General features: G+C 46.8%; 1 protein-coding gene across 3 annotated transcripts in view; it reads left to right on the forward strand.

The window, feature by feature from the left end:
* Positions 1 to 13,869, forward strand: part of ACIN1 (apoptotic chromatin condensation inducer 1) — a 729,433-nt gene that overhangs the window by 642,705 nt on the left and 72,859 nt on the right. For all 3 annotated transcript variants that reach the window (XM_069238220.1, XM_069238221.1, XM_069238222.1), the window contains exons 16-17: positions 7,127 to 7,272; positions 11,916 to 12,023. In XM_069238220.1, coding sequence (XP_069094321.1) covers positions 7,127 to 7,272; positions 11,916 to 12,023 — 254 coding nt within the window. The remainder of the gene's footprint in view (positions 1 to 7,126; positions 7,273 to 11,915; positions 12,024 to 13,869) is intronic.

A 13,869-nucleotide genomic window follows, 5' to 3' on the forward strand; every position in this document is an offset into this window, starting at 1 on the left:
TATTTATATATGTATCATCTCAACCTTAAATAGGTGTATACTTAGTCACTCCATTGCATGGGCACTATTACTACAATTCAACTCCTTCCTCACCCTCTGCGGGGAAAAACAATCGAAGATGGAGTCGACGCCCATGCGCAATGGAGACAAAAGGAGGAGTCACTCGGTCCCGTGACTCGAAAGACTTCTTCGAAGAAAAACAACTTGTAACACTCCGGCCCAACACCAGATGGCGAGCTATTGCAGAACATGCGAATCTACTGCGACTGATGCCACGAACAGATGTACACTGGGTAAGTGACATTTTCATTCAGACTACTTCCAGTCCTACAGGCTGAGCCACCGCTTTTGGGGAGATAACTGCTTACTAGTCTATGCACAACATGTGTATCTACAGCGACAGATGCCATCGAACTGAAAATGTCACTTACCCAGTGTACATCTGTTCGTGGCATCAGTCGCTGAAGATTCACCTCCCCGGGAGCCTGTAGCCGTTTGGAAGTGAGCTTCAACTTTGTACATTTGTAAATATATTAAATCTTATATAGGTACATACTTATTCACTCCATTGCATGGGCACTATTACTAACAAACAACTCCTACCTCACCCTCTGCGGGGAAAACAATCGAAGATGGAGTCGACGCCCATGCGCAATGGAGACAAAGAGGAGGAGTCCCACGGTCCCGTGACTCGAAAGACTTCTTCGAAGAAAAACAACTTGTAACACTCCGACCCAACACCAGATGGCGGGCTATGCACAACATGTGAATCTTCAGCGACTGATGCCACGAACAGATGTACACTGGGTAAGTGACATTTTCATTCCAAAGGGAGAGGGTGTTGATTCTCTTTCCCAAAGGAAATCATTTGTTCTGCCTTCCTGGGCTTGAGCTGTTGAAGCAGTAGGAGGGCATAAAGCAGTCTGTAGGATGGCAGCAGTGCGAGCTGCCTGGGAAAACCCTTTAAATTGGTAGGAGCAAAGCTGGGGGTCTACTAAAGAGCCCACAGAATGCATGGAATCGCACTTCCAATACTGGCAACAGTATTGGGGTATGATTCTGACATGTTTGGTAGCAAACATGCCAAGGGTTCGGAGGTATCATTATGTAGCTGGACATAGGTGGTGACCTATGTCCAGTACATGGCTAAAAAGGCTTCCCCACACTCAAGAAGTCCAGGGAAATGGAGCTGGAGTTCGTGGGCGAACCTCTGCTCATTCAGGAGTGCCCTCACACCTAGGTACTTGCACCTGCCCCTGGGCTAGGAGGGTGTAGGAAGCTGGCCTGGTGTGTGGTGGGTACCTATGGTACTTACACCTTATACCAGGTCCAGATATCCCGTCTTGGTGAAGTGTAGGCAGTGTCTAGAAGCCAGGCTCTTTAAAGGTAGCTGTTGATGAGCAGCCATAAAAGAAAACACTCAGTTTTACAAAAATGAAGGTACTTTATTTTTGAGACAAATCACCACAAAATACTAGAAAAGGTAAACTACCCTTTGGAGGATAGAATACACTAAATCTATACACTCGTTATCAGAAACAGGCATAGAAAAGGTTAGAACACAGCGCAAATAGCAATAACCATTAGTGACCCTAGGGGGCGAACAAACCAAATACTAAACAAAAATGGAATGCGAACAAGGTTACCCCCACCTAGGTAAGTAAAATGTGTGGAAGGGAGTTGGGAGTACTAAAAAATCAGAGGCAAGTAACACAGTACACCCCCCCCCCCCCCCCCAGCAACCAGGAATGCAGGAGTAAGACACTGGATTTTCCCCAAACTATCCAAATGAAGGAAAATAAATCATCCAGCGAAGACTCCAAGAAAACCAGCGGTGGATTCTTGTAGAAAGAAGACCTGTTGAGAGAGGGGACCCAGGTCCAAGAGACATTGGAGTCCAGGAGGAGTAGGAGCTACTACCCACCCAGCTGTGGATGCAGAAGTTGGTCGACGGTGATGAAGAACAGGCCAGCACTGCAGCCGTGGAGCCGGAGAAGAGTTCCTGATGGATGCCGATGTCCCACTCTGGAAGGAAGATTGCAGACGGGTGTTGTTGCAGGAGTCCCACCAACAAGCCTTGGCAAAGGCAAACTTGCGGTTAGTGGAAAAGAGGTGCTGCCAGGGACTAGCAAGACCCAGGAGGACTCAACCCAGGAGGGGGGAGTCCACAGGAGCAGAGGCAGCACCCAAGGGAGTCCCACAGGACGGGGACACAGGAGTCGAAGAAGCTGCTCACGGAGCACTTCAGAAGAAGATGCCATGCCGCCGGAGAACCACGCAGGAGGCTTTGCTTTTGCAGGAAGGAGTGCTGGGGGCTGCACGTTACCTTAAGATCCTTTTTGAGGAGATGCAAACAAGCCTTGGCAGCTGCAAGAGACAGGTGCACAGCGATACAATCCTGTGTGGCAAGGCAAAGGCTTACCTCCAACAAAGTTGGACAGCTGTCAGGGAGGACCAAGAGTACTACTCCGAATCACCACCCGTGATGCAGGATCCATGCAGCTCAAGATGAGGGGAGATCCACTCAGTCGGACGTCGCTTGCTGTAGGTGCCTGCGGTTGCAGGGGAGTGACTCCTTCACTCCAAGGGAGATTTCTTCTTCTTGTGCAGGCTGAAGAGCTGCAGTCTTCTGAAGATGCACAGTTGGGGAATGTTTCTGAGCTGACAGGAGACGTGGAAACAAAGTTGCAGTAGAGTTGTCTTTGTTGTTTGCAGCATTGTCGGTTCCTGGAGGGTCTTGCAGAATAGTCCTGCTGGAATCTTGCAAGCCGAATCTGAGGACCCGCCCAAGAGAGAGACCCTAAATAGCCCTGAAAGTGGTGTTGGTCACCTAACCAGGTAAGCACCTATCCAGAGGGGGCTCTGACATCACCTCCGTGGCCTGCCCACTCGGATGCTCCCAAAGTTCCCTGCCAACCTTGGAAACCAGATGGCAGAACCCAAGGACCCTCTGGAGGAGCTCTGGGCACCACCCTTAGTCACTCCCCTTTACATTGTCAGGTTTTACACCAGAGCAGGGACTGGGGGTCCCTGAACAGGAGTGAACTGGTTTATGCACAGAGGGCACCAAATGTGCCCTTCAAAGCAAACCAGTGGCATGGGGAGGCTACCCCCCTCCCCCCCCCCCAAGCCAGTCACACCTATTTCCAAAGGGAGAGGGTGTTATTTCCCTCTCCCAAAGGAAATCCTTATTTCTGCCTTTGTGGGCTTGATCAGATCAAGCAGCAGGAGGGCAGAAACCTGTATGAGGGAGTTACCAAGTTAGAAGGGATCCCGGTGAAGACAGTCACACACTGACAACAGGTAGAAAATGTGGGTAACCATGCAAAGAAAGAGGGCACTTTCCTACACATACAAAAAGGCATTTCCTTACAGCAGACATGCTCAACCTAATTCCCTTCTTGTTCACAAGGTCTCTAAAACTACATTCATGTAGGGCTCAGGGATACCTCTCTAACTGATAAGGGAAATGAGGAAATAGGTATCTAATGCAAATGGTTAGTTTTAAGGGTTGCCACTTAAAAGTAAATTACTAACTGAGTCTGCATTCCAGGTACGACAGACACAAATGGGAGCAATTGCATGCACATATCAAACACTTTCCCAATGCTTATTAAAAGCAAGGAAAACAATTAGTCAGTGAGGGCAAAACATTTTAAATCCCAACATCCATTGCACCCAGGGCTGCATTCTTCTCTGCCCCACTATTGGCTCAGTCTGGCTTCTGCACCGAGGTACAGCAGCATCTCCTTTGCTTCAGTACTGAATATCTGTTCGGGCTTCAGTACAACTCCGTGCTAGAGAAATTTAAAAAAGAGCACCATCACAGTGAAAGCAATGGAAGAGCTCTAATGCCTGCAACAGAACCCTGGGTTTTGCTGCCAGCAGTTGTGGGTTGCCGTAGAAACTGAGTAATGAGGTGTTTGCACAGTACCACTCTTTCACGGACAGCGATTCAAGCTGTACACCATAGACAGCTTCTTTGGCAACATCTGCAGAAAGGTAATATTTGCCCAAAGCAACAGCACCTCTGCTTCCACAAAATGACCTTCCAGGCTTTCTTCAGTCCTGACCACTCAATACCTGCTGGGACACATCAGGCTATACATACCGCAATAGAAATATATAACCATGGATCAGCTGGTGTTCTCCAACATCACTAACAGCTACTGCCTAGATTTCTGCGACCACCATACCCAATATAATACCCTGTTGGCACAACAGCAGCTAAGACCACCTAGGGCTTCTTAGTGAACTGCAGGCATTACTCTGAAACTTAACTCTATAACCTGTCCACTTGAACAAGGAGGAGTATTCCCTCTATTTTTTCACCCCTATAAAAGATGTGAAGATGGTGTTGCAACGTGACCTCAGACTTGCTGAAAATGTCCTGACAAGAACCCCACCTTAAGCAGACTATACTTACAGCTCTATCTAAATATCTTCCGCAGATGCTTGCAAGTCTCCACTTTAATGAGATAGGTACAGATTTTTACTATACACACAGCATGTGATCTGCAGCAGCACATGCTGCAAACAAAAAACATTACTTGTAGCAATAGTTGTGCAGCTTGTAGTGCTGTTGATTCACATGCACGCTCCCACGTTCCTGGAGGTGAGATGAAACAATTATACTACAGGGAGTGCAGAATTATTAGGCAAATGAGTATTTTGACCACATCATCCTCTTTATGCATGTTGTCTTACTCCAAGCTGTATAGGCTCGAAAGCCTACTACCAATTAAGCATATTAGGTGATGTGCATCTCTGTAATGAGAAGGGGTGTGGTCTAATGACATCAACACCCTATATCAGGTGTGCATAATTATTAGGCAACTTCCTTTCCTTTGGCAAAATGGGTCAAAAGAAGGACTTGACAAGCTCAGAAAAGTCAAAAATAGTGAGATATCTTGCAGAGGGATGCAGCACTCTTAAAATTGCAAAGCTTCTGAAGCGTGATCATCGAACAATCAAGCGTTTCATTCAAAATAGTCAACAGGGTCGCAAGAAGCGTGTGGAAAAACCAAGGCGCAAAATAACTGCCCATGAACTGAGAAAAGTCAAGCGTGCAGCTGCCACGATGCCACTTGCCACCAGTTTGGCCATATTTCAGAGCTGCAACATCACTGGAGTGCCCAAAAGCACAAGGTGTGCAATACTCAGAGACATGGCCAAGGTAAGAAAGGCTGAAAGACGACCACCACTGAACAAGACACACAAGCTGAAACGTCAAGACTGGTCCAAGAAATAGCTCAAGACTGATTTTTCTAAGGTTTTATGGACTGATGAAATGAGAGTGAGTCTTGATGGGCCAGATGGATGGGCCCGTGGCTGGATTGGTAAAGGGCAGAGAGCTCCAGTCCGACTCAGACGCCAGCAAGGTGGAGGTGGAGTACTGGTTTGGGCTGGTATCATCAGAGATGAGCTTGTGGGTCCTTTTCGGGTTGAGGATGGAGTCAAGCTCAACTCCCAGTCCTACTGATAGTTCCTGGAAGACACCTTCTTCAAGCAGTGGTACAGGAAGAAGTCTGCATCCTTCAAGAAAAACATGATTTTCATGCAGGACAATGCTCCATCACACGCGTCCAAGTACTCCACAGCGTGGCTGGCAAGAAAGGGTATAAAAGAAGGAAATCTAATGACATGGCCTCCTTGTTCACCTGATCTGAACCCCATTGAGAACCTGTGGTCCATCATCAAATGTGAGATTTACAAGGAGGGAAAACAGTACACCTCTCTGAACAGTGTCTGGGAGGCTGTGGTTGCTGCTGCACGCAATGTTGATGGTGAACAGATCAAAACACTGACAGAATCCATGGATGGCAGGCTTTTGAGTGTCCTTGCAAAGAAAGGTGGCTATATTGGTCACTGATTTGTTTTTGAATGTCAGAAATGTATATTTGTGAATGTTGAGATGTTATATTGGTTTCACTGGTAATAATAAATAATTGAAATGGGTATATATTTTTTTTTTGTTAAGTTGCCTAATAATTATGCACAGTAATAGTCACCTGCACACACAGATATCCCCCTAACATAGCTAAAACTAAAAACAAACTAAAAACTACTTCCAAAAATATTCAGCTTTGATATTAATGAGTTTTTTGGGTTCATTGAGAACATGGTTGTTGTTCAATAATAAAATTAATCCTCAAAAATACAACTTGCCTAATAATTCTGCACTCCCTGTAGATACCAGATTTTTAAATGCATATTAATTTATTCATACACTCTCAATTGACTGCTTTTGCATCTCTACACATACTGGTAGGGGAAAAGCATAAACTAAGCTGGAGACTGGTTTCTGGTGTACTGTGGTTTTCAGGGAAGGTATCACATGTCTTTTTGAAACCTATTTCGAAGAAACGACTTGCAATGTCAATAATCCATAGTAGGTGCCAGGAATATGCACAGCACAGGAATCTACAGCACCTCAAGCTACTAATGGATTGCTACAGGTATGTAATATTTCCCTTCCACCAGTTAATGATACTGAAAGTCTGACATTGTACCTGTAAATGCAAGAAGCTTATTGATTGAGAATGAGCTCACTAGGAGTGGCACACTTATGGCCTCTTAGTCAAGAGTTATACGTTAAGAATCGGTTATGTGCTGGAAAATGTCTTTTAAAGTTCATAAGATTGATGTGCACAACTCACTGGTGTCAACTGTAATTTGTGTTATCTAATGCAATTCAATGTGGGCTGGTGCAGGCAGAAGTATAATAGTGAATAGTATAATTCTATGAAGAGGGTAAGCATACATCGGAATACTCAAACATCTTCCAAAACCTTCCCAGTTTCTAAAGAGAGAAGTTAATCTGCTGTGCTGTTGGGTGGGTGGATGTGCCCATCAATGTTATAGGTTTGACCATGCCTCACCCTACATGTGTTGGCAACATAGATCACATAATACAGTGAACTTGGCAAGCATAGTGTGTAAAAGATACACATTGGACAGATTACTTTCTCTTCCTTCAGTTTAAGTGTAACATACAACTGCTGAAAATGATGGGGCGGTTGCAGGTTGATCGCTCTGATGGGGATGCTACACATGAAAGAAAAGGCCTATTCAGACTAGCCTATTTTTCAAAACGCTAATGTGGTTATCACTGTTTTCTTTTCAGTGACCCTTGCAGATACCCTGATCCGGAGGTCCATTAGCCAACAGAAGACTGGAGTCTCTATCACCATAGATGACCCAGTGCGTACATCTCACGTCCCCTCTCCACCCCGCTTCAAAGTCAGCACTATTGTTCATATTTCCAATTTGGTAAGTTAAAGCCTGCTTCAGTTTTGGTTGAGGTTCTCAAGATTAAATGCCTTGAATTTTTGCATTTTTATGTGGCCTTGTTCCTGTGTCTGTGACAAGATTGGCTACTAGACCTTGAAGTGCGCATTTAGTTTAGCAATATTCAGAGCTTCCTATGCATATTGTATTATTTACCTTTGATGCAGAATTTGCAAGGACATTGTCTTCTGGGGTGGTATGGGGTTTCTGTGGCATATTGCTTGTGGGTGCCAGTGATTTTGACAGGGCCATCTTTAGCCATCAATTGATTCAGCAGCAGTAGTGGAGTCTAGCAGTGAAAGGCTTTACTATAATAGGTGGTATGTCTTAGAAGGCGGAATCACTCATACTCCTGCTCTATGCAGTACTGTAGAGTAAAAGAAGACTGGTACTTTTATTTACAGCTAAGTAGAAAGAGCAGAGTAATGAATCAGACATTGAACCCTTCTGTGACTGTAATAGGACCACAAATGTTTGAAGCTATGCGTATGCTAGATGTTCTGTAGTATTTATCTGTGGCCAGTGTTAACCTTATTGGTCTGTGCTCAGGTAACTGCAGAAATTGTCTTACACTATATTTACGTTTCTTATACAGCTGTATACATTATATAACCCATTATATAAATAAATGTGGGTTACCATATACCACCTTAAACATTTGAACAGTATGAAAAACCTGAAATTATCTATAAAAGCTATCTTCTACGTATACTACAGTGTTCTAGCCCCAGATCACAAGGTTTGTCCACAATAGCTATATTGTGCATTTTCTTTCATTTTTCTCTTATTGGTTTATGAAAGTTGTTTTGTTTTTGTCAGTTAAGCTAATCTAGTGATTTGAGCAGAATGTGAAGGATGCTGAAGATGCTCCTAGCTCCCTGAGCTGGGTGTGGCAGGCCTGGTCACAGACTCGACATACTCTCCAGGCTGGGAGAAGTCAATTCTCCACTGGGCTACTAGTCGCCCAGTGTTGCGGTCACAGGCAATCCTTCCTGAGTCAATGGCTTGCCCTCAAAGTCCCAGCAGCTCTCCAATAGCACTCCCAAGTTCAGCGAACTCTTGTGCAACTCTGTGCATTGAGTCTTGGTCCTAGGGGCTGCACAGCAACAGTAATAGCAGCTTGAAGATTTTGGGGTACCCTCCTGCCCCAACAGGCTTTTTCAGCTGTTGTGTTCCTGTGCTGTGAACAGGAGGCCGGTCTGCTGGCCCTTGGAGTCTCTAGGCTTCGCTGGTCTCTTGAGATGATGTCTCCTTGGACAGGGCAGGCACAGTCCCTCTGCGCTAGCCCTAACCAGAAGGTGCAGTCTTCAACGTAGCAGCCTCTTTGCTGGTCGCTTGGTGCAGTAGGGCAGTCCTCCTTCACTCCTCCTTCCTGGTCAGTTGTGACCATTTCCAGGTAGTCCAGGGGTCCTCCATGGGCTGCAGCGTGTATTGTGCCACCCATGGGAGCCCATGCAAACTGTGTCTGCAGGTCTGCTATTGCAGCATGCGTAAAGTGGTGCATGCACCCCTTTCACCAGAGATATGAGGATTGCCTTATATCTGTGATGTATGCACTTAGACACAAGTTCACCCCTCTGGTATGCCCTTCAGCCCATGGTATTAAACATGATTCCAGTGTTAGTTGCATATCATCATGTAATCTGGGGGTTCCTTATAGGATCCCCCTCAATCTGCCTGTGCAGCCTTCCGGGGTCTGGCTGCCAGCCCATGCTGCTGCCGACCTCAGACACTGTTCTGCCCTCCTGCTGATGAACCCCCCCCCCCCCCCAGTGTGGGGTCCTCTGATTCGTCAAATAAGACTCTACAAGGAACTTTCTGCAAGGCATCCTCTGCTCCTGGCCTCTGGATATGCTGCTGGTCTGCTTCGGAATTGAAACAGATCTGCTTCTGGTGGGAAGACTCCCATTAAAACATTATTTCTTCTGATCCTGCAAGAGTTCTGCAACATCCAAGGCTGTGCATCCTCCAAGGTCACAAGGACTCTGTTTACACGTGTAAGCATGAAGGAATCTCACCTGGAGTGAAGGAGTCACTTCCCTGAATCTGTAAGCACCTCATGACAATGTTGACCGGCTGGTTGGGTCTGCTGGCCCACAGGCATCGAAAGGCTCTGCATTACAGGTGGGAGGTCTTCTGACCAACTTGGGAGACTGCAACTGGACTGGAACCCCCGTGTACCACGACTGTTACTCTTGCCAAGGCTTGTTGACTCTTCCACCGTGAGATCTTCAGGTGCCAAAAAGCACAGGCATCCAGCACTCTGCAGCCCGAAGGTCAACCCCCGTCCTGGAACTCCTGCAGTGTGGGACTTCTGTTTTGTTTTGCTGCTGAAGCCTCTTTATGACTTCCTGTGTCCATCGCCTGTGGGTCACTTGTGAGGGGTCCAGCGATTTCTGCTGGCCTTTCTGCTTGCTGAGGGCTGGCTCTGACTCCTCCTCAAGGGTAGAGTCTCTTGTACTCTAAACTCTGCAAATAGGTCTTCAGTTTCTGCTTGCATTTTCCAGTGCTTGTTGGTGACCTGGCTGGTCACTGACTCTCCTACGATCTGGGGACCGTCGAGGGATAGCTCATAGGCAACTTCAGCGATCTTCTGCAACTCTTGGACCCTGCAGCTGGACTTCTTCATCCACCGACTTGCAGGAACTTTACCTCTAGGAGGAACATTGCCAACTGCGCCACATCCGAGGGTGCTGGACTCAGTCCCTTTCTTTTTCTGGTCCTCCACGTCCGTAATCCATCCCTGGGTTCCACCGGCCTGGTCCATGAGTTGACAGCAGCTGGACACCTGTCTCCAGTTCCCCCACTGTACTCCAGTACACCCACTCTCACACCCCTGCCCACCCCGCTCCAGTCCTGCCCACCCCGCTCCAGTCCTGCCCACCCCATTCCAATCCAGCTAACCTCACCTCATTCCAGTCAACCCCACCCCAGTCTAACTCACCTCATTCCAGTCAACCCCACCCCAGTCCACTGCACCCAAATCCAACTCACCCCACCCTTATCACTCCAGTTAAATCTAAACCACCCACCCAATCCATTCTAATCCGCTCAAATCCACCCTAATTCCATCCACCTCATCTAATTTCTGTCCACCCACACCCATCTACCTGACTCTAATCAATCCACCCCGCTCTACCCATATCCAATCCACCCCGCTCTACCCATATCCAATCCACCCCCTCTACTCCAATCCACCCCACTACCTCTATCCACTCCATCCCACTCTACCGCACTCTGAGACTCTGCCTCTGAACCCTACTGTCCTCTACTCAGCTGAATTACAATCTAATCCCCCTACTCCACTCTACGATATTCAAACAAATCCACTCTGACATTATACTCCCCCACTCCACTGACACTCCACTAACTTTTAGCCATGCTGACCAGGAAGCACACTGGTGTACACATGGTAAAACACATTGCAAAAGCCAAAAGCTCTCGCATAAGTGAGACCTATTGCCTTTGTCAATACTTGCTTTGTCTTGTTCACTGCTTTTATAGGAATGTGCTTGCTATCGGTGCTTATGGCTATGAATTAAGATTTCCTGAAGGAGAGGAAATATTTGAATACCTGTACTTCTAGCTCTCCTCCAGCGGAATCTTCATTCTAGACGTATCAATTCCCCCTTAGACAAAGACATAAAATGATTCTCCCTCACTATCCCTTAGTTCTGTAAAAAGATAACTGTCTCAACTAAGTATGTTGGGATACTTGTGGAGTACTGTTGTTTAATTGAACAGTTTGAGGTTTCCAGGGTGCAGCCTGTTTGGCTATATGGTCCTCCTTTTAAAAAAGGTATGTGAAAGGATTTTCACGTCGCTTGAGTTTAAACAGTTACTCTCATTGTGTTTTAAATCACCTTGTTTAAAGACATTTATTTAAATGTGGCCAATATAGCCTACCTTAAGATGCCAAAACAAATCCTTTAATTTGCCTTTTTAATTTGTTTTGCAAAATTGAAAAGTTTCCATTATGTATCTATTTTGTAATAAGTTCAAAGTGCCAAATCAAATGTGGGTGGGACATTTCAGCACTTACAATTAGAATTTTCCCTCCTTTGTGGCTGCTAACTTAAGTGCACTGCCTTACACCCAGAGCATATGTCATTGAGCAGATGGGAGACTTATCCTATCCAGTTAAATACTAGGACATCTTGTCCTGCACCACTACTCCAGTGTCTGAAATCTGTAATCCGACATGGAAGTAAAAGCATTTAAACCTGGCCTAGAGAAATTAGTGTAAAGCAGCTTAAATTTAGCTGTACGGTGCCATAAGGCCTTGTGCTTTCATGCACTATGCCAAAATGTTCAGGGGTATCCTAGTCTAAGGAATATTAAAAACCTCTTGTGAATCTATAAAGGAAACCAATGACTGAGAAATATACATAAAAGTAAGTAAATATTTCTCGCTGATGAATGGTTAATGTCTCCATACAAACCCAAGTTGAGTTTTTGATGGTTTAGTACATAGTTGTTGGCTATTGAATGAGTACTAATATTGTTGGTTAATGAAGACTCTTATGTTGGTGGGCTAGCAGTCCAGCATTATTTTGAGAGTCTGATTGTCTATGTTCTCCAGATAAGAGGTGGTTGATAATGTATTGTGTGGTGTTTTTCTTCAGGTGCGACCTTTTACCCTCGGTCAACTGAAGGAGCTTCTTGGCAGGACAGGCGCCGTTATTGAGGACGGATTCTGGATTGACAAAATCAAATCACATTGTTATGTAACGGTAAGGATGGGTTGTCTACTGCACTTTGCAATTGTGCAGGGTCTTTTTACTTTTAAAACTGTTTGTAAGGAAATGCCTCCTTGGCATGGTTGCCCCCTGACTTTTTGCCTTTGCTGATGCTATGTTTACAATTGAAAGTGTGCTGAGGCCTGCTAACCAGGCCCCAGCACCAGTGTTCTTTCCCTAACCTGTACTTTTGTATCCACAATTGGCAGACCCTGGCATCCAGATAAGTCCCTTGTAACTGGTACTTCTAGTACCAAGGGCCCTGATGCCAAGGAAGGTCTCTAAGGGCTGCAGCATGTCTTATGCCACCCTGGAGACCTCTCACTCAGCACAGACACACTGCTTGCCAGCTTGTGTGTGCTAGTGAGGACAAAACGAGTAAGTCGACATGGCACTCCCCTCAGGGTGCCATGCCAGCCTCTCACTGCCTATGCAGTATAGGTAAGACACCCCTCTAGCAGGCCTTACAGCCCTAAGGCAGGGTGCACTATACCATAGGTGAGGGTACCAGTGCATGAGCATGGTACCCCTACAGTGTCTAAACAAAACCTTAGACATTGTAAGTGCAGGGTAGCCATAAGAGTATATGGTCTGGGAGTTTGTCAAACACGAACTCCACAGCACCATAATGGCTACACTGAAAACTGGGAAGTTTGGTATCAAACTTCTCAGCACAATAAATGCACACTGATGCCAGTGTACATTTTATTGCAAAATACACCCCAGAGGGCACCTTAGAGGTGCCCCCTGAAACTTAACCGACTGTCTGTGTAGGCTGACTAGTTCCAGCAGCCTGCCACACTAGAGACATGTTGCTGGCCCCATGGGGAGAGTGCCTTTGTCACTCTGAGGCCAGTAACAAAGCCTGCACTGGGTGGAAATGCTAACACCTCCCCCAGGCAGGAGCTGTGACACCTGGCGGTGAGCCTCAAAGGCTCACCCCTTTGTCACAGCCCAGCAGGGCACTCCAGCTTGCTGGAGTTGCCCGCCCCCTCCGGCCACGGCCCCCACTTTTGGCGGCAAGGCTGGAGGGAACAAAGAAAGCAACAAGGAGGAGTCACTGGCCAGTCAGGACAGCCCCTAAGGTGTCCTGAGCTGAGGTGACTCTAACTTTTAGAAATCCTCCATCTTGCAGATGGAGGATTCCCCCAATAGGGTTAGGATTGTGACCCCCTCCCCTTGGGAGGAGGCACAAAGAGGGTGTACCCACCCTCAGGGCTAGTAGCCATTGGCTACTAACCCCCCAGACCTAAACACGCCCTTAAATTTAGTATTTAAGGGCTACCCTGAACCCTAGAAAATTAGATTCCTGCAACAACAAGAAGGACTGCCTAGCTGAAAACCCCTGCAGAGGAAGACCAGAAGACAACAACTGCCTTGGCTCCAGAAACTCACCGGCCTGTCTCCTGCCTTCCAAAGAACTCTGCTCCAGCGACGCCTTCCAAAGGGACCAGCGACCTCTGCATCCTCTGAGGACTGCCCTGCTTCGACGACGACAAGAAACTCCCGAGGACAGCGGACCTGCTCCAAAAAGACTGCAACTTTATCCAAAGGAGCAGCTTTAAAGAACCCTGCAATCTCCCTGCAAGAAGCGTGAGACTTGCAACACTGCACCCGGCGACCCCGACTCGGCTGGTGGAGAACCAACACCTCAGGGAGGACCCCCGGACTACTCTACGACTGTGAGTACCAAAACCTGTCCCCCCTGAGCCCCCACAGCGCCGCCTGCAGAGGGAATCCCGAGGCTTCCCCTGACCGCGACTCTCTGAAACCTAAGTCCCGACGCCTGGAAAAGACCCTGCACCCGCAGCCCCCAGGACCTGAAGGACCGGACTTTCAC

The sequence above is a fragment of the Pleurodeles waltl genome, chromosome 6 (genome assembly GCF_031143425.1).
Source record: "Pleurodeles waltl isolate 20211129_DDA chromosome 6, aPleWal1.hap1.20221129, whole genome shotgun sequence".
In the NCBI taxonomy this organism is placed as follows: Eukaryota; Metazoa; Chordata; class Amphibia; order Caudata; family Salamandridae; genus Pleurodeles; species Pleurodeles waltl.